At 34.1% G+C, this 22,362-nt stretch overlaps 1 protein-coding gene across 1 annotated transcript; it reads right to left on the reverse strand.

Moving 5' to 3' along the window:
- Positions 1–8,284: 8,284 nt before the first annotated feature.
- LOC123665271 (GDNF-inducible zinc finger protein 1-like) lies at positions 8,285–22,272 on the reverse strand. Its single transcript, XM_045599599.1, has 12 exons — positions 22,041–22,272; positions 21,682–21,853; positions 20,829–21,026; positions 20,175–20,312; positions 19,427–19,500; positions 17,707–17,897; positions 15,054–15,149; positions 12,924–13,058; positions 11,995–12,105; positions 10,638–10,843; positions 9,570–9,664; positions 8,285–8,706 (listed from the first exon to the last, which is right to left on the reverse strand). The coding sequence occupies exons 1-12, from the start codon at positions 22,158–22,160 to the stop codon at positions 8,647–8,649; spliced, it is 1,596 nt and encodes a 531-aa protein (XP_045455555.1). The 5' UTR covers positions 22,161–22,272; the 3' UTR covers positions 8,285–8,646.
- Positions 22,273–22,362: the final 90 nt, after the last annotated feature.

A 22,362-nucleotide genomic window follows, 5' to 3' on the forward strand; every position in this document is an offset into this window, starting at 1 on the left:
GTTTAAATAAATACTACTTTTAATTAGGTCCGCAGTCCATATCGGTCGCAGTCACATCTGTGCCTGCTTTGTCCGTGTGTTTGTTTTCTTGCGCGCATTTGTTTCGCCGGAGGGATGCTACGTAATTGGTTTGGTAAACACTCAACTTTGTCAATAGACTTGTCAAATTGATTGTTAATGGGATATTTTTTATTTGACCAACTTTGGTCTGGCTCGTGGTTTTGATATTGTATTAAGTATTTATACTTATTAACTCGAGTTAAATTCTAAAAATTGTATATGCCACATCTTTCCTTGCTTAGAAGGCTTTTTTTATTTACTATTGCTGCATAAGAGTATAGCTTAGAAAATAATAGTATTTTCCTTATAAATATGAATGCAGTATTAAAGTAAAAGTATCGGTACTATACTAAAACTAATAGGTACTGTAGAAAATGTATGATGATTTTTTTGCTAATTTAGGCACGTAGATCTTGGATTATATTAATAGAAATAAGTTGTACACCTCTATACTAATGAAGAGTGCTAATACTAAGCTTAGTATAAAAACAAATATCGTCGGTGATCTTTGCTAATGTAAGTAACTACTAATAAATATGCTAACCCTGCTGAAAATTCAAAAATAAAAAACGATGATTTGTATGGAATCCAGATAGCCCAGATAAAACCAGATAAAAATTGTATGAAAACTGTATGAAAATTTTGGAATCCCTGTTTCAAACACTCAATAGTTTACAATAACTACCCATACAAATCATCGTTTTTTATTTGGAATTTTCAGCAGGGTGATGTATGTAACTACAAAAAATCAAAAATGAGATTTCGTGCGTTGAGGCTAGTAGTAGTTGTTATAAGTAAGATAGCTAAATTTAATTTTAGGTCATTATGTAAGAGACTGGAGGACTCAAATGTGAAACAGAATCATTGAACATGAATGAGATGTACACTGATACTTTAGACTATTGCAGTATTACAGTATTCATTCAAATTCACCTACGGTAGTGCAAAAGGAAATACTGTCATCATTTTTCTGAATTACCAGAAGACTCGATTCACTTTAATCCCAAACACTTTGCAAAAAAACCTTGTACGATTACTTTTTTCATAAATATAAAAGTAGATGTCCTAAGCATTCAAACTCCAATATCTCGTTCACTGTCAGACATAATAAACATACAACCTACGGGATCTTACGATTATACCTAATTATTTTCCGGCCAATGCTTTGAAGGGAGATGCAGTAAAAACGAATGGCTAATCTCGAAACTTGGAAAAGAGAAGCAAACAAGAAGGATATAATACTAGAGAAAACGTGTATCGAGCTTAAGAAATCGTACAATAAATGCTGTTAAATAAAATCAAAGCTTGAAAAGGCTGTGAAAAATTTTGCTACATTTAAAATTTATGATTTAAGTTAGGAAACTTTTCAAGACAAAAGTTTTAGTTAGCATAATTGCATAGCATTTTCTCCTGGTTCGAGGATTCTGACACACAATAAAATAATACACAAACGCAACATAAGCACAAACGGCCCATACCACGTCAAATACATGTATACATAGCCAATACAAATGTTTGCTATGTGCGGGCATCGAACCCATAACCCCCAGCGCAACAGCCATAATTCTCCGTGCATATTAAGCGAATGCTGTGACCTTGCGGTCTCGCCTCAAAATCACATCAAAATTTATAGGTATTTTTCTACTAATTTAAAGAAGTAACGTCAAAAGCTATTAAGCTGTCAATATCAAGAATTTTGTAGGTATAACTGCGTAAAATATAAATTGCGTACAAATAAATCTTTATTCTCCATATCTGATACGTCCATTAGCGATTAATCGTTCCCCATTCGCGATCGTCTTTCTCATTTGACGGTCCGCTGGCTTCACGCGGTACTCGATCTTTAAGAAAGGGCAAAGTGTATAAAAGCGCCTCGTCTTCTACAACATAAAAGCTATTACGGTTGTAAAACGATTTTCAGTGAAATAATCGTTGAGGTAACGTCTTGAGTGAAGTTAAACTTCATGATACTTTTTTTATTTAATACTAGGCCACTACTAACACTATTTTATTTTTGCATATCTAAAATATTTTAATTATTTGAAGATTTTTCGTCCTTTTTTTAAAGACGAGCATGATCGATAATCTGAAAAATATTCAAATGTCAGTAAACTAAAGAAAACATTAACATGATGAGATATTTCTTAAATAAGTAAAGCCTTCATGCTATACCGATAATATATATATATATGATAAAGGTTGTCTTGCACATACCTAGATTGTTGATAGGCTTTATCAGTAGGTAGGACCTACTGATCTTTTTGTTTCAATTTGATGGTGAAAAACAAAACATATTACAAACTTTTATCTGTTGGATATAATATACCAGATTGGCTTATCTTATTGTAAGTCGGTTAAGTTGGTCTTTAATTTTAAAAAAAGCTACCACAGCCTAATCCAGTCGAATATTATCGACTCATTAAAATCCCGCGAATCTAACGTGAATGAATTTAAACGAGGACTTCATTGTAAAGTTGTAAAATTATATAATCTTCATTAGAAAAAAAGCAAAAAAAATGTTGTTAGTGCGATTTTTTGGAAATTATAACAGTGTTAATATTCACTTTCTGTAAGTACGTAGGTATGTAATAGTAATATTGATACAACAACTTCACGTGATTATATAATATAAAATGCTTATTATAATTACGTTGTCTATACGTATATTATACTTAAGTATTTTTATGATCATTAAAATAAGAGATATCTGCGAAATTACTACTTAAAAAACAAACTTTAAACAAAATTTCATCAGCTTTTTAAAAAAATATACTTACATCTTTGCACTTTTTATTCGAGATAGACGAACCAAAAGCAAATTTATTTTTGTGTAACACAGAATTGAAGAGCGCCGAGCAAGCTGTAAATAAAATAAAAATGTAAATGACGTCCCGCGCCCGCGCCAAATGTGCGGCCGGCTTCTGACAGCACCGCCTCTCAAACTTTACGATATTAATTCAATATTATTTATGAAACCACAACAACAATAAATAAAGTCTTTAATATGGTATTTTATTCATTTTTCTTGTGTTAGTAGATATCTTGTTATATTTTTGTTTTGTTAGATAAAAGTTTTTAAATCAATATTAGGCTTACGGTATTCATTTCATATTATTTATTAAACCAAAGTAACAACGATTATGATTTTTTTAAGGGATTTCTTTTCGTTTAGAAATAAAAGTACCTACTTTAATCAGTGTTACTGTATAATCTAATGATTTAATTAACGGATAACTAAAAACAAATTATTTTTTCAAAGCTTTTGAAGATAACTTTAAGAATCAAAGCAATATAACAAGTACTGTATAGTCAGTATGATATTTACAGTTAAGTTTAACTGTTTTTGACTGACTTCAAAAAACGGAGCAGGTTCAACATGTCTGCATGTATTTTTATAGAATTTCTTAAGTTGTTCGCCGGTATTTCTCTCAATTTTGAGTAATCTAGTATATGTGTCATAATCTGATTATGGAAACTTAGGAAAAACGAAAAATTATATTTTTCGGCATATTGATTTACGTCAACTAAATGTCTGTATCGATTTCAACCTCTTTTTTATTTGAAAGCTTTTCCCCCAAAGACACTCTTCATTTTGTCACTTCTCACACTTTCAACGTCAACCATATCAGGATCTAATGATAGAATCATATAAGTGCAGGGAAATCAAGAAACTCCACTAGTATTAATTTTTCTATACTAAGACGTTGGTAAACAAACGTACGGTCTGGCTGATGATAAGCGAATACCGTTGTGTATGGGCGCTTATAAACATTGGACGTTTTTTACCCTAGGGATATTGCAAGTGCACTGCTGACACCAACACCTTCCCTCCCCAGGAGTTCTGACTACTAGCAGTTAACAGGCAGTGAACAGTACTTGAGAGCAGTGTAGTTAAGCTGTGATCTTTTGTAAGGTTCTTCCTCTCAAATAAGGTTCGTAAATTACCTATTACCGAGCATACGCCTCTATCTTCCTGAAGGAGAAGGGTCAGAGCTTAATCCACCACGGATATAACTTTCTATTACAAGTAACGATCGCTATCAGGTGACTTTTGATAACGACCGGGACTAACAACGTGCTCTCCGAGGTACGATAAGAAGGGTAGACACCCAGACCGGAATTAAAGTGATATAATTCAAGTTAATATTATTTATTATTATTATTAGCACTTTTTTGATGTGATCATGGGCAATATCAGAAAAAAATAAAAAAATGTTGGTCTAACTCATGTTCTTCTATCTGCTATAGTGACGGAAATAAATTTTGTACAAAGTGATATAGCTGTGTGAAAAAAAAAGTGAATATCGATATTTGTCAAGTTATACCCATTCAGTAATCAATCACTCTATCTATCCTATCTAGAATTCAACGCTATTGTTTCGTACTTTGTGATTTAAATGCGATTGTGTTTAATTTGACATTTATTTTTTGAGAGAGTTATATCCCTTTGAATCTAACACTTTCGTAATTTGGTTAAATTCAGGTTAATTAAGTAAATAGACAAGTGATAACAAAAAATAATAAATCTAAAGGATAATATCTAAGGGGTAAAAAATATATCTTTAACTTTTTTTGAAATAAATTACGCAAGGATCATTTAACAAAGACAAATTGTACATGTAAAGTTATTTAACTGTACAAGTAGGTATCGCTTCAGCCTGTAATATGCCATTGATGGACATAGGCCTCTTTCCCCATGTAGGAGAAGGATCCAATGTGGCTTGGCGGATATACTCCCTACTATGAGTAACGATAGCTATCAGGTGTACATAATAACAACCGGGACCGACAGCTTAACGTGCTCTCCAAAGCACAAATGGGGAAACAAGAACAGCATAAACACCCAGACCACGGCAAAAATCTGTATGGCCAATACACATGTTTCTCGTGTACGGGGATCGAGCCCGCAACCGCCAGCACAATAGCCACAAGCCAGTGCTGTGACCGTTGCGCCAAACAAGTATCATTTATCACAATTTTAATAGGTACTTAATAGTTATGAAACGTTGTACAACTCAAAACTTTTTTCCGTAAATTACCTTCAATCTCCTCAGTTGTGATTTAAGCGTGTAGTGGTACACCGAGAACCGTTGTTTCAATTACGTGCTGAATGACATTATGGTTTCCGGGTTGAATTTTGATAATTCAATCTAAAATATTCTTCTTTCAATTTGAATAAACTATGACATAATTATAAATATTTTAAAATTATTTAATTTAAAGAGGTTTGAGAAACTCATAAATTTTTCTCCACTCGTAATAAGCGCATTAAGGGTAGAAAAAATTTAAACTCGTCGCGTCCCGAAACTTTTCGCGTTTTCTTTTTACATTAAGAACAAAAAGGAAAAAAGCGCCTACTTAGAAGGGTGGCACAACTTTTAATATCGCCCACTCCACTTAAAAAAATAAAAACAACGCTCGTTGTAGTAGGCTTAAGGTGTAAAGGAATAGAGTTGATTTTTGTTCGAATCCAGTTTTTTGCGTTGAAAAAACACAAGTTGGTAAGTTTTAATAAAAACACGTTGTATATGTGAAGCGCTTAGCGAATTTAAAAACTGATGGGGAGTAAGTCGCTGGGGAGTGTTTTATGCTTGAACTGTTATTTTATTATGTACTCGCGCATGGTATATACAACGGTTGTTTCCTTATAAATAACTAGATGTCCGCAATTTCGCCTGCTTTGATATTAATTGCAACCATTTCGTTACTGCGAATCATTGTTTAGTTTTACAGTATATTTTTATATTACAGTATATATTTATATACTATGTATTAATTAATTAGTATATTGGATGCTAACTTCGAATTGATTAGATAACTGCTTTGGTAACTTCGGAGATCTTTTAAACCGTGTATTGGCATATAGCGGTTTCCTTCTTGTATTTAATGAATGTCTCACATTTAATTGTCCCAGTATGAGTATCTCCTGACATTAACACTCAACGGCCCGCACTAGAAAGTAGGTTTTACTCCTGTGTTGAGGGTCCAGAAATACACACAATACACACAAACGGCCAGATCACGGCAAACATCTGCATGGCCAATACTACAGAATAATCTTATTGTACATTTCAATGTATTGACTATGTATCTTCTTTGCAATTGCAGTCTATAAATACCCAACCTTATGATTTGATATGGCTATAGTCTGTTTTTTTTTAACAAACGAGTACATACTGACTATGTCTCTCGCACATTTCCGATATTGACAGAGTGAGATGGTTCATTGTTAGGGGTGGGGAAAATGCCTTTGTTCTTGTTTTTTAATTGTAAAAGCCCGTTCATATTGAAAACTCCCTAAAATTTAATGTAGAGAAAAGTAAATTATTTTTATTTATAAATAATATCATAAATAAATAATAATAAAACAATATTGGTTATAAGTATATTATGAACTAGTCGACTCGTGCCCACTTCGTTGGGCGTTAATTATTATTATATTAACCAAATAACATACTTTAAAGAACTAATTTTATAGCACTTCAATAAATAATATGTTGCTCCAACGCCATCTATCAAAAATCGAGAAAACGTCGTCGATAGACTAAAATAAGACTAAATTAATAACGTCAAAAGACTAATAAATTGTTTTCTAATAGCGATAGATGGCGCTAGTTTATTTACCATTTTGATATTATATTTTAATCTTTTTCTTATTAACTGAATTTTTTGTTCAATTACAATAAAATATAGCCTATGTCACTCCTGAATAGTGTAGCTTTCTGTTAGTGAAAAAATTTTCATGATCGGATCAGTATTTGCGAAGATTACCCCCTACATACAAACAAAGTTAGAAACTTTACCTCTTTATAATATTAGTATAGATGAAAACTTACAAATAAATTATTATTATATAATTCTTGTAATCTGCAGACATTATATATAACTCTGCAGACACATGAATTGTAAACTGCTCTAACATATTTTCTACATAATTCTTGGCTTCGCAGATTTTTGTTTCGATCTCGTTTATCACATGATTGACACATGACGACCGTTTTTGGCTACACTACTCCTTGTAAGTTTGTAACAAAGAGTTCGAACTTTCACTTGAGTCCAAATAAGCTCAATTGGGTTTAGCTCACAGTGATACCATGGCAAACATATGACGCGACGATTGACGACGATGGACTTAGGCGTCTCGTTTACGACAAATGTTTCAAAGCGATCTTTGTTTTGCGTAACTGAATCCAAAAGTTGTTTCTTTAACATTAGTCAATAATCGTGGGCTGGCAATTGCTAAAGCTGGAGTGGATAAATGGAGTACCTGGGTGCGGAAAAAGACTATTATTAATAATAATAACTATTAAATTTATTAATAATAACTATATGTATAAATAAATATTAAACCCTTACTAACAGTAACATAGGATAAGTATTTAATGTAAGTAGAACATAAGAGTACATATATGACAACTAGCAAATGAGTGTAATTATAGACGATGAGTGATAATACGACTTTTTATATAGATAATAAAAATAATATGTTCAGAAACTACGAATGAATGAACGATATGTGTGAAAAAAAACTCGTCAGCGTCGGACCACGTCCTAGTTTTACTAGGCACAGTCACAGGACTGTCGATTTGTAGCTATAATGAAAAATCACCTGTGGTATGTAATAATGGATGCATGTTTAAAAAAAGGCATGGGCATTTTGTGCCCCTGGATGTTAATTTTTAAATAATAAAAAAAAAACTAACCAGTCAATATGTAAAAAAATCCTGGACTATTTTTAATTATTTAAAAACTAAAAAAAAAATATATTTAATTAAAAATTGCAACATTAAGATAGTAAGAAAATTTAATCCGACTTGATAGCATGAAACATATATAATGTGTAGCCGTTGGTTTGCCTATTATTTACCTGGACGAACTACTGGATTACCAGGTACAAACAGGTATGTCGATGCCAGTTATCTTCTACATTTTATTTACAGGTATCTTTTTGATTTTTAAGGCAACCCACTTTTAATGTATTATCTAATATACTAAATTGATCATACATTATGTTGCATTCTATTATTCATCAGCTCGGTGAAGATCGACTTAGGTTCGTATCATAGACCATTAATACTGTGAATCTATGTCGAGATTTCATGGCCGCCAAAATTTAATGTGTGTGAAAATGTGCTTAATTACTTACTTACGTCATTGTCATGAAGCAACATTATTAATACTTTTTTTTTTCATTTCTTTATTACGTTGAAATAAAACTAATGAATGAAATAAAATGGTATCCATGATAATATTTATTTCCATATCTTATAATTAGTATACTACACCTAAATACTTAAAACTTTAATTACAATAACATAAACGAGTGATATAAAAATCATTTTCTCGATTAAACATTGAAATTGCGCTCGCTACGTTCCTTCCGAACCTCAAACACAGATATTATACAAGATTTTAAATTTAAGTGGTTATTTTCATTATTAAAATTATATAAAACCGGGATATTTACGATGCTTTTTATTTTTACTTTGCATCTCGAGTCTCGTGGACAATACATTCGTAGATAATGTCCCGTTTCAAATAATTTTAGTAATTGTTATACAAATTCATTTATAACTAACTACACAATTAATTATCAAACTTCTGTTTGCTGTCTTCGTCCATTGAGAACTCAGATTCTAAGACAACCTGAAATAAAAGGAAATATTAAATTTTATAAACGAAATCAAAATTAATAATTAATTCATTCAACTTGGCTTCAAATGCTCTTTTTAACCAATTTTCAAACTGGAGAAATTTCTCATAATTTTAGATTTTAATGATTTTTTTTAAATCAAAAACAGGCTCTTGTCATGGGGCCCCATTTCAATTTGGGCGAGATCTGGCGAGTCCTCTTTAATTTGTCCTTAGTAATGCGTATTCTGCCGCGTTGGCGCAACGGTCACACAGCTATGGATTGTGCCTGTTGCGCTGGCGGTTGCGGGTTCGATCCCCGCACATGACAAACATTTGTATTGGCCATAAGGGTGTTTGTCGTGGTCTGGGTGTTTGTGCAGTGCTTGTGGGTCTCCCCACCGTGCCTCGGAGAGCACGTTAAGCCGTCGGTCCCGCTGATAGCGATCGTTACTCATAGTAGGGAATATATCCGCCAACCCGCATTGGAGCAGCGTGGTGGATTAAGCTCTGATCCTTCTCCTACATGGGGAAAGAGGCCTATGCCCAGTAGTGGGATATTACAGGCTGAAGCGTAAATGCGTATTCAATTTGAATGAAAATTAAAAGAAATAGTTTCTTACTTCCTTATAAATAATAATTATTTATTAAAAATTGATTTACAATCACTAAATGCACAAACCCAAGTTAAAACGTTTTTGACTGTTTTATCGACTACCTATGTCGTATAATTTATTTGTCGATGTAATTTAAGTCAGTTTCTTTTAGCGTTTGCGAGCAAACAATCATAAATTGTCATTTTACATATTATATATATATACCACCTACAATAATTGATTTAAATATTGGTTTATGTAAATAAATAATTAAACGATTACCCCTTGCATTCCAGCGACGGCTCGATCGGTTTCTTTTTCTTCGGTATCACCGTCCTGATCTACGACTACTTGCATCTGAGCGTCTTGTTCGCCATCTAAAAATATATACGCACAAATTTATGGCAAAACATCTAAGAACATAAGGTAGGACGTTACCAGGATATTTTTTATTCAACTTAATACGGTAGGGATACACGACGTATTTGGTTTTGAATTGTTGAAGAAATCCAATATAGTTGCTGAATTTGATCACAAATGTAGTCATGATTTAATTTTCCAGAATTACATTTAAATCAAACAAGCATGTCTGGTATATTACACGTAGGCAGGAGGATATCGTTTTTCAAGTGTACATTTAAACATAAATACAAATCCTTAAATATAATCATGTAGATAACAAACACGCTATATTCTAAAACAATTAATACAGTCAACACTTCTACTTATACTTACTACAATTGTCATTTAGTAACTACTGATATTTCAGTAACAATATGTCACGGTTGCAAGCGACTCAGTCATTCTCAGTCAGTATAAGTAACTTTACTTAGTAAAGTAGTAGCCGTGGAGGATTAGGAACTTATAAGCTTTATCCAAATTTTAATATATCAACAAAGGCTGAAATTGGCTATATACACTACATTCACCATAATAGTTCGAATGAAAGACTTGATAGCCCTCATGTATTTCTTAACGAAAGCTCCTGGGGAGGGTCGGGGATAGGGTTGGCATTCATTATGTTTACTATACTTCTGGTGATGCAGAAGTCTTGGGCAACAGTAACTGCTTAACGATCAAGTAAGTCGTACAATTGTTTGCCACCCTTAGAGTATAAAAATATATATTAAACTAGCTGACCCTGTAAACGTTGTTTTGCCATATATTTTATTAACTTTCTCAATCCACCCCCCCTTATAACTTAGGGGAATGAAAAATAGATATTCGATTCTCACACCTACCCGATATGCACACAAAATTTCATGAGAATCGGTCAAGCCGTTTCAGAGGAGTTTAACTACAAACACCGCGACACGAGAATATTATATATTAGAAGATATAAAAACATACCTTCAGAAGATGCTTGTATAAGTTGTAAGGTACCGTCAACTATTTGACCGGAGATGACTCCAGATAAGTTAGTAACGTTGAGCTGTTGCCTTATCTTTTTAGCTTCTTGTTCTAACTGTTGCTGCATGTAGAGCTCCTTGTGATGAACTTTGTTATGATACTTGAGGTGGTGAGCTTTGGTGAACTTTTTGTTGCATGGACCGCATCTGTAGGTGAGTTTATTTATGTGTTAGTTTAAATATAGGTAGTTGTTTTCAAGTACCTAAGGATGTTTATATTTGATCCAAGATGTAATATCCTGCTGCTGAGCTTAGACCTCGTCCTCCATGTTGGAGACATATTGAAGTTTAAACCACAGCACTGCTCCACTGCAGATTAGTCTATATATAGATAATTATAACTATATATATAATAATCAGTCTAATGAGGTAGCAAACAAGTTCTTCTATTTAACTTTTTTTTGTATATAGCTAAAAATTGTTATATATTTTAAACTAATGCCTTTTGCTTTATGCATCTTGGATCATATGATGTGTATATGTATATATATTAGGCTGGGCCAAAAAAATCATTTTTTTAAGCATGTTTGAATATCATTACAAAAATTGACCGCTCCAGCGGGGATCGAACCCGCGTCTCCGACTGACCGCGTGTCGGCTACGCAAGCCAATCAAGCTATAAAACGATGTAGATCGAAATTCTTGATATGATGATCTTTATATTCGATTTAAGCGAAAGACGCGGGTTCGATCCCCGCGGGAGCGGTCAATTTTTGATATGATATTCAAAAATGTTTAGAATTCCTAATGTGTGGGTAACACAAAAATAATTTTTTAAGTATATCGAAAATATCATTTGAGATGACAAAAAAATATTTTGTAAAAATTTGCACCGTGTGCAGCCGGCACCACTTATTTTGAATGCAAGATAGATAATGGATATAAGTTATGGAATGGTCTAATTTTAGTATCTAAAACGTTTGGTGATAGAAATTTTTCTATCTCTTTTCTTTTGATATCAAACTTTGATTTTTAACTTTTTAATTTTGTAATTCACAAAAATTCAGTATCCGGAAAAAAATCCGATAGAGATTCTTGAAGGAATTAAATCGCCTACATAAAACGTCTTCAACATTTTTAGCTAAATTCACTCCTTTGAAAAATTATTCAAAACAAGAATTTCATGTCAACTTCAACCTTAACTTTGATTTTTTTGGCGCAGCCTAATATATATATATATGTGTATGTGTGTATGTATGTATGTATGTATGTATATGTGTATATATATATATATATATATATATATATATATATATATATATATATACACTATAATACTTTTCTTTTAATATACTTACGAGTACTTCTTCTCGCCAGTGTGAGTCAGCATGTGGTTGGCTAGCACGTAGGAGTATGTGAACGCCTTGCCACAAAGCGAACACTGGTACGGACGTAGGCCCATGTGCAACCTGGATGTTACATATATCATGCTATTATTATTATTCAAAATAAATGTCTTTAATATCATAGAAAACAACGTATATTGAAAAGAGAGTAATCATTAAAATTTCTCCAGTTTGACATGGCCATAAAAAGCTGAGATGTTATTACTTATAACTTATTACACTGTTTTTTATACACAATGCAATGATTTTCTCATGTATCAAATTCATTGTAAGCGTTCTTCACAAATTTACAGATGTTTATAAGATAATTGAACGACTATTATAAATAAATAAGTAAAAAACTCACTATATTCAATGGCCCCAGTAGTACACAAATCCTATGTAAGGGTCCGAAAACAAAATCTACAAGCATAAACAGCCAGACCACGACAAACGTCTGTATGGCCAATAGAAATATATGTAACATAATAAAATAACAAAATTTCTTACCTTTAACCGCTGTATCTCATGCTTTCCAAAGTATCTGCCTCAAATTTTTCTCACGTCTTAGCCTTATGAATCATTATGATTTACCAAAATCGATTAGCACAAGTTTAATACTAAACTACATACCTTTTTATTGTGGTAGGATATATCCGGATCAAAATCTGGAACAGCCCGACTGGGGAAGTACCTCGACCTTACAGAAGATCACAGATAAATAATCAATACTGCTCCCAAGCAGTGTTGTATTCCTGTGGTGAGTAAAGTAGTCAGAGCTCATGGGGAGGGTCGGTAACCCGTTTGCGATGCTTCTGGTGTTCCAGGCGTCTATAGGCTATGGTAACCGCTTACCATCAGATGAGCCATACGCTTGTGTACCTAGTAGTATAAAAAAATACCTTTCGTGTTTCTGTCGAGTCCCATAGTCTCCAAACCTTCTGTCACATATCCGACACTTGTAAGGCCTTTCTCCAGTGTGTTTCAACATGTGACGTTTCAGAGCCTCTTTCATGACGCATGAGTAGTCGCAAACGCTATCGATACATCGATAGACGTTAGTGATGTTATACAATATATTGAGTATAGCAGAAGTGGCATAAGTCATACCTTATATTAGTTTATAGTTTTTTTTTTTTTTTTTTCAAATAAAGATCATAATTGGTATGTTTGATTAATGCTAGTTCTAGTATACTCACTGTTATGAGACAAATAAGGCAAGGATTTTAACGTCTGGAAATAAAGTGTGTCGATAAAATCTTTGTAATATAACAAATACTCGATAACAATTTTTACATGTTCCTAAATAAAATAATAATAATAATCTAACGCTTACAACATACATTATTTCCAACCGTCCCTCACCACAACTAACCTGATCTATCGACCGAAACCGCACGCACTTTTCTCACAAGACCGTGAGCAAACTACATCTCGTACTTAAGATCCGGCTTAAAGATCCGGCTTAAGAATAAATACCCTCATGTGTTTGATGATATTGATTCAGTAGGTATGCAACAACATTAAAATCGCGTCCAGACAACTTTAATTAATTTATAAATTTAATAAATTATAAGGGTAAGTTAGTTCTAAATTATAGGCGTGCTTACGCGCTCATTGGAACAACCTATCAGATATATGTCGATATATGTATTATCACGCATATGTACTGGATCATTGTAATTTCGCGCGACGGTATATATTTCTTAAGCCGGATCTTAGACCAATAGTGACGTCACAAGACATCAAACATGGCGGGATAGTATTAGACTCGCCTTTCGTGTTTCTGGCGACTCCCAAAGTCCCCAAATCTTCTATCGCAGACCCTGCACTTGTAAGGCCTCACGCCCGTATGTCTCATCATATGGCGACGTAACTCCATGTTCAATACGCAAGCATAACCGCAAACACTAAACAAAAATACGTTGTTCTAGAATTTTCGTAAGTTTTAGTCCTAGCGAGTCGAATTTCGAAATAGGAAAGTTATATATTTTGGTAGGTGGTAAAATAACAAAGTTCCATGAGTAAAAATGGATTGTAACTCACTTTAATATTTAAAAAAAAAAACACTAATTCCTTTTGTAATAAATGGCGACATAACTCCCAAGTTAAAAAGTTTTTCTAGAATTTTCGATAAGTTTTGGTCCTAGCGAGTCCTAGCGAGCGAGAGTTTGGTCGAGCGAAGGTGGCAAGCTAATAATTTTTATGAGGAAAATATAAATTTGCAAGAGTTCATATTTTTTAGGTAACAAATTAATTACTTCTGTAATGAAGGATGTTTTAAGCCAATAAAATTATTTGATGAAAATTAAAACAAGATTTATAAATTATTTAGTTTTTAAAATACTAAAATATTTCCTAAATTAATAAAACCGTCAGACAACTAACAATAATATTTAACACCTTAATGATCACAGATATTTGAAACAGAATATTTTGCCTTAAAGCAAAGAAGATTAGTCAACATATCGTGCTATAGTTGAATACGAAGGGGATCAGTCACTCAGTTGAGCCTAATACATTCCACTGCTGGACATACGCTTCCCCAAGTTCACGCCAGACCGGTTTTCCACAATCCTAATCCAGTCTAAACCGGCAATCTTAGTAATTTTAATAACAGTTTAATCGTAAAACTTATATATTGCTTGGTCGCGGGTGCGGGTGATAGAATACGTGCGGTTTCAGTCAAATGCCTCATAATGGGCGCAGGTGTTAAGTAAAGCCAACACTTATTTTACATTAATTAATTCAATCAACAATTTTAATTAACCTTGCCATATCACCCGCACCCATGATTTGTACTATATTTTTACATTAAAATAATATTCCATTAAAATTTTAATTAAGTTAAATGTGTTTACAAAATATTAAGCTTAGTTTTACAGTATATAAATCTTATGAGTAAAAGATAATTTAAAAATAAAGATCAAATTTAAATTCACTCTTCAGTACCTTTAGGACTCTTATATTAAGATTAATATTTATAAGTATATTTATATACTAATAATAATAATATAATTTACTATAAATACCTGCAAACGAATGGCTTAATGCCCAAATGTCGACGTATGTGAGCTTGAAGGGATGCATTAGACGTGAATGAAGCTCCACATGTTTCACAGACATGTCTGAAACAAGTTGAAAAATAAAAATATAGTCAACTAACTGCTAAATCTGTCACTCAGATATAATATTTTGGCATGTTTTTTATGTTAATAAAAAAATTAAAATTACACCTAGAAACTGATTGTTCCTTTTTTGTCACTTGTTACTTGAATATGTTATGTAAACACGGAAATAAATAAATATATAATATATATAATATACCTAGTCATATATCATATTAATAAACTATAACATTCAAGTAGGAAATTTAAAATTTCTGAAATTTGTTGTAGCATGTAGTTACATATTAACAACTGCTAACTCTGTCTCAAGTAATAATATTTAGACATGTTTTTTTATGTTAATTGTATAATCAGTTTTTTTTTGTATCACAGGGAAACCAATTTACGGGTGATATCCAGGACGCCCGGGTAGGCACTCCTAGACCGTATGTCGGATTCAACACTTGGGGGTGCAATACCGACCAAACTCCCGCGAGAGCTTTCAGCCGCTTTAATTGGAGTGTCCCGGATCTGCGGGCTACAGGATCCCTCCAGCGACGGGCTGGCCTCGGCGAAAAGGCTAGACTTCTCCTCCATGGGCACTGTCCGGCTCACCTCTGAACAATCCCGACGACGCCATGTCTAGCAGGACCGGGTTCCCATCCCGGCCCGACACGGGCACAGGGGCGTTACTGGAGACGCATTAAGTAGCGCCTCCTACGCACCCGCGTTCGTCGCCTGCGGACGGAGGCCTCGTCGGCGGCCCCCTCTCTCATCCGCTCGTTATTCTCCTTCTGTGACATTACTGTCTCGCAGAAGGAGACCATTGCCGTCCAGGACTCGTCGTCGCCGAGCGTCGCGGTGACAACGCTCGGCAGTGACAAGTCCCCCCGAGGACTGTCGTCAGATTGCGACGTAGCGCCGCCCATCTCGGGCACACCTCGAGGGTGTGCTGGGCAGAGTCCACCGCCGCGCCACAATCGTGACATCCAGTCGTCGGCTCCCTTAGGGCCGTCCGACACGAGTATTCGCCAAAGCAGCCGTGCCCGGTGAGAACTTGCGTCAGACGGCTTGCGCTTACGTAGCGCGCGTTAAGCCGGGTCCAGACATGTATCATTTGCCCGATCCGATCACCGTATCCGTATCGTCGACGCGTATCATGATCGCATATGTGGACGGGTAATGATATACGTATCATGATACGGGATCTCGATACGCCGTTATGATACGGCCCGTCCCATGTCGTGTCGGTTTTTGTCCGATCATCAAAGGTGATACAGATACGGACGTGGGTCAGTCTGAACGCATCACTCGCGAGGCTCAGTCGGTTGCCACCATCGTCTCTGTTTTGGTTTTGAGGTTAGAATGTTGTGAATAACAATAAAACAGGCACATGAAATTGCTAAATTCTCGTACATTTCAACCAACTGCGACGACATGTTTGATCGAGAGCAGAAACTGAACTGGGCAATTTGATACGCGATCATGACTATTGTGAAGATACGGATACGGAGCAAATCGGAGGCGTCCATAACTTGATACGGGGCTTGACAATACGCAGATACGGATACGGTGATCGGATACGGTGATAGGATCGGTCAAACGATCATGTCTGGACCCGGCTTTACGTGCGTATGAGTAGGTCTCGGCGAGGACCTCCGCCACGAGCTCCCACGGGGGTCGCCAGCTAGAGTAGTAGCGGCAGCCCACGATACCGTACGGTACCGTACCATAATCACATCATCATTATCAATACAGCCTATACAGTCCACTGCTGGACATAGGCCTCCACAAGTTTACGCCAAAAATAATGTGAACTCATGTGTTTTGCCCATAGTCACCACGCTCGCCAGGCGGGTTGGTGACCGCAGGGCTGGCTTTGTCGCACCGAAGACGCTGCTGCCCGTATTCGGCCTGTGTATTTCAAAGCCAGCAGTTGGATGGTTATCCCGCCATCGGTCGGCTTTTTAAGTTCCAAGGTGGTAGCAGAACTGTGTTATTCCTTGTTGGCTATATTCTTTAGTACCGTAGCCACACAGTACATACCATAATCACATAGTACGTTAATATTCACCAAAACTGAATCTTATCATCAAAAATGTGCCTATTTTAACCGTCAATGTATATGTCATGTGCTTGACTAATGGCTAGAAGTTTTTTGTTACAAATCGATGTGCTTGATAGATGAGAAATTGTAGTAATTGTAGACACCACCCTTACTGCATCGACACTTATTTATCACTTCAGCTTATCACATTCCACTGCTGGACATAGTCCGCCACAAGTTAGCACCAAAAATGGCGTGGACTCATGTGTGTTGCCATAGTCACCACTATTTATAGATAATAATAACTACTTAAACAATTACTTTTCATACTTTATTGTTTATGTTATCAATATTAATAAGAGTGGTTTTTATGAGAACACCTTTATATGATAACACCTTTGATCTATTTAAGTGAGAATATTATTATTTTTCTTATGTAATTTCAAATGTGCAATAATTTATTATATAAATAAATAAATATTTATAACAATTTTTATTATAAAACAAGCAAAAAATCAACTTGTAACTTACGTTTTCTCATAGACATATTTCTTCTTAGGTTGCATACGCTTTTTCCTAGGCTTGGGGTTGAGGATATGTTCAGGGATTGGCTCGGAGAAAGCCATGATAGTCTCTTTTAGAAGTACGTCTTCGTCTTCATCCTTTGGTTTGAATTCTTGAGTGACAGACTTACGAGGCCGACCGCGTTTCTTTGGAACCACCTTAAACGAAAATTTTATTTGTATTAAAAATAAATAGCGTGATGTGGTGAAGTGAAATATGTGGTAAATATTAATTAACTATCATCAGCAAACGATACAATCTCATCCTTCTTTTCTACTAAATATGTAAAGTCGTAAGTGTATATTAAATATAAGAATGTACCCAGAATTGAGCCTTGTGGAACCCCCATACATACAAGAGTCCCAGATGACGTAATACCGTTTATTTTAACCCTCTACCTTTTATGACTAAGGTAAGAACTCAGAAATTTAAGCATGATATTTTTTACATATGATATCTGTAAGAGAAGAGTGATTACCCATTTTCTAGACACATACTATCATTTTTTTTTTAGAATTGGCAACCAGCACTCTTTTAACATTAAGGGGATAAAAAAAATTATAATAATCAAGTTTAATATGTTTCGCTTAAACCGAAAATAAAAATCATCATATCAAAAATTTCGCTCTAGCGGGTACATCGTTCCATAGCTTAATTGGCGAGAGCGCCGACAGGGTCAGTCGGAGACGCGGGTTCGAACCCCGCTGGAGCGGTCAATTTTTGATATGATATTCAAAAATGTTAAGTTTAATATATGTTATGTATTACTTGATCCTTGATCTTGATAAAGTATATTTTGTATTGGATATTTTGTAACGGTGTACAAAATGTATATAAAAAATGTATACTAAGTAACTACTAATGAAATAATTAAAAGAACTTCCAATCATATCTAAACTAAATTCAAATAAGAATTATATCATCATAAATAAATATACAACTACATAAACCATAATATAGCTCTTACATTTCCTTGAAACGAACCGGCTCAATATGAAACTTTTAAATTGCATTCACCAAAATATGTAAAATTTATGAAAATAATGTCACATCAATGATTTTTTAAATGTAATATTGACTTTATTAATATTTTTAACCGACTTCCAAACAAGGAGGAGGTTCTCAATTCGACTGGAATTTTTTTTTATTATGTTTGTTATATCAGAACTTTTGACCGTGTGGAATGATTTCGACAGTTTTTTTTTTATCGAAAGGTGGTGTGTGTCAATTGGTCCCATTTAAATTTATTTGAGATCTAACAACTACTTTACGAGTTATATCTAATAATGCGTTTTTACTTGACGCTTTTTTCGTCGATCTACGTTGTATTACTTGTCGATGTAATTGAAGTCGGTTTTTTTTTAGTTTGCGAGCAAACACAATTATCTTTACTTAAAGGCCTTCTACACGGTCGGGATCGACCGCCGACCATCGTGTCCTTGGTCGGGTTGATATAAAAATGGACAGTGTGGAAAACGGTTGACCCGACCAATATTTGGTTGATGTCAACGGCCTTGGTCGCGAGCGCATCTCATCAAAGAAGAACTGACAAGTTGAGTCAACCACCGACCGTGTAGAATGAATACAAAAATTGGTTGACCCGACCAAGGACACGACGGTCGGCGGTCGATCCCGACCGTGTAGAAGGCCTTTTATTTTATGATTCTTTTGTTTTAAGAATACACACCTCTTTTTTTGTTTCTGGCTCTGATTCCACTTCCTCAGTAGGGACAAAGTCTGGGTCATCTCCACCTTCCAATTCTGAAACAAAATAAAAGCCGTACTCAATTTATACATAAAAAAAAAATAATGGTAAGAGTTTATGGTGAGACTGAACATTCTTGTTGCACTAATTGCCCAGAGAATATTGACATTTCCAATGGGTAAATGCTGACAACATTCTTGGCACTATTTCATGTAGACAGAATTTAAACCACAGTTAATCACCATCATCATCATCATCGCTTCGGCCTATTGTAGTCCACTACTGGACATAGACCTCCACAAGTTCGCGCCAAAAAAGGCGAAACCATAGTATTTTAAATAATTAATTTCTAAGCTTTGTGTCATAAAATTGTAATATTACAAAATAAGTTATTTAAACACAAAAATATTCCTAAAATTCATAATACTTTGTATATTTCCTTAATGGTATTGTTTGAATTAATTTCTTGTTATGATAAATAATTGAAATATTAAACACTATGTACATTTTACATTATCAACCAAACTAATTGAGTACCTATATAAAATTTTAGATTAATCAGTTGGAAGAAAATTGAACTCACTAACTAATAGAGAACATAAGAAGTTTAGTAAAATCTTTATGATATGTAACATTAAAATGTAAACTTAATTTTTATTAAACAGCAATGTATCACACAGTATTTCAATAAAAATTATTTACAAGTACAATAATTATTAATTATATTTACCCTCAGTCTCGAAATTGTCTTGCTCTTCATCATCAGGCTCTTGCTTCAGTTCCAAGGACCCAGATGCCAACAATGTTGTTAAAGCTTCTGGCTCTTTCAAGTCAGGTTTTGGTTTTTTCCGTTGATATGGTGACACATCTAAATTTAAAAATGGAAGTTTTTATTTTTGTTACAACTGTTATTTACATATAAAAATTAATTAACATTTTAATGAAGCCAAGCTATTTTTTTTAAACTAATAAGTATTGTACAAATATTTACGATTGAAATAAATAGTTAAAAAAAATTAAAAACAGTATAATTAAGTATGTATAATTATATCATATTAATTATAATTTTAATAAACACTTTACTTTTATCTACATTATTATTTGCTGTTTTACTTTATGTATAAAAGCAAAACAGCTTTTTTGGGTTTGTCAACATTTTTTTAAAAAGTTCAATTTGTAATAGCACTCCAGTTTATTGAAGAAGCTTAAAAACAAGTGCATATCATATTAAGATAATATCTAGTAAACAAAAAGTTAAAAAATATATATATATATATATTTAAAAAAAACAATAAATAATGTCAACAATACTTGTATATTTTGATTATGAAAGCAAATATTTTACATGTACAAATTCCTATTTAGGCCATTTTTTATTTCTTACCAATCTGTCCCTGTTCATTAGGATATTTTCTCGGTCTGCCTCTCTTTCGCCTGCCCGGTGCTTTCGTAACAACGGCACTAGTCGGAGTCTTAATGAGTGTTCTCGTCCACTGTGCTTGAGGATCATGTTCAACGGGCAACTCATATTGTAATAGCAAACCATTTTCTTGCTTTATTGTGATTGTTTCTGTCTCATTACCTAAAAGATTATGATAGATATAGCTACATGAAATGTTTTAATGTTGAATAGACATAACTATGGATATTTTTTTTATAAATAAACATTTTAAAATCAACAGTAGCCTAACATCAAATTCCTGTGTCAGAGGTTGAGATACAGACATAAAACACAACATAAATAGACAGATTGCCACAAACGTCGAGCAAGGATTGAACATACAAGTACTACACCAACCCGTTAATTTGTATTGCCTACTATACTTTTTACTTATTAATTAAATTAATGCGGTCACCAACCCACCTACACAGTGTGGTGACTATGAGCAAAAAACATGAGTTAGCGCCCTTTTGGCGAGAGCATGGGGAGGCCTATGTCTATCAGTGGACTGTGTAGTCTGAAGTGATGAATTAAATTAATACTTCATCCAGGTATTAAATATTGATAATAACATTAAGTTAGCCATACACTGTAATTGTGTATCAGACAAAAAAAAAAATATTAACCTTTAAATCAGATATAACGATCTTGAAATAATAATTATTTATTTACAAATAAAGGATGTAAATACAAATGATAACATACTGTGCCTCTGTGACTACCTCGTTTTTGCGCACAATACGAATATAGGTATTATGGTAATAAGACGCGCAACGCTATTACGCTTATTGCTCACCTTCGTCACTTTTATTCGCAGACACAGCAGCCGATGTCTTTAAAAACTCATCGAGGCACTCTTTTAGAGTTTCGTTTGAAGATAAGCATTGCTGTTTGAACTGGCACGCAAATGTTAAGCGATCCACACAGTTCAAGCAAATTAGCGTCGGTAATGAGTCATTTTTGGTCACCTGAATTAAAAATGGATAATTCTTTAATTACTATTTAACATTTGAAATAAAGTCAAAAGTTAAACAATTTCTGGGATGTCAGCAAAAAATCACAAAATCACCACAAATAAAACAATATAGCAACATTATTGTATGAAAAATTTATAGGGTGGCCATCGCAACCATTTGCAGTAGTAATTTGCCATACCTCCACGCCGCAACAGTAGGTATACTTGTCGCCGAGTTGTTCATTATTTTCGTCCCAATCAAATAAAGAGACCATATCTCCCGACTCCAGACATACGCGACACGTTAATTGCCAATCCATTTTTACAAAGCTATGAAATTTTTTAGTGGATATGATTATAACTCAACAAAATAATACATTATTATAACCGGAAATAGCATTATGTCAGCCATTGCCAACATGACAGACAACAGAAAGCGCGTCGGTTACATTTCATTTCACGCAAAATACAAAATATGGGAACATTTTGACAAATGTTACTTTTTTGTAAATAAAAATTATG

Source organism: Melitaea cinxia, chromosome 23 (genome assembly GCF_905220565.1).
Source record: "Melitaea cinxia chromosome 23, ilMelCinx1.1, whole genome shotgun sequence".
Classification (NCBI taxonomy): domain Eukaryota; kingdom Metazoa; phylum Arthropoda; class Insecta; order Lepidoptera; family Nymphalidae; genus Melitaea; species Melitaea cinxia.

What these genes read in the sequence shown, in the direction of transcription:
- LOC123665271 (XM_045599599.1), bottom strand. Translation starts at nt 22,160, where the DNA reads ATGGATTGGCAATTAACGTGTCGCGTATGTCTGGAGTCGGGAGATATG. An exon ending in CCTACTGTTGCGGCGTGGAG is followed by an intron (nt 21,854 to 22,040) that starts GTATGGCAAATT and finishes TTTTTAATTCAG; the next exon opens with GTGACCAAAAATGACTCATT. An exon ending in ACTGGCGAGAAGAAGTACTC is followed by an intron (nt 10,844 to 11,994) that starts GTAAGTATATTA and finishes ACTCACCTACAG; the next exon opens with ATGCGGTCCATGCAACAAAA.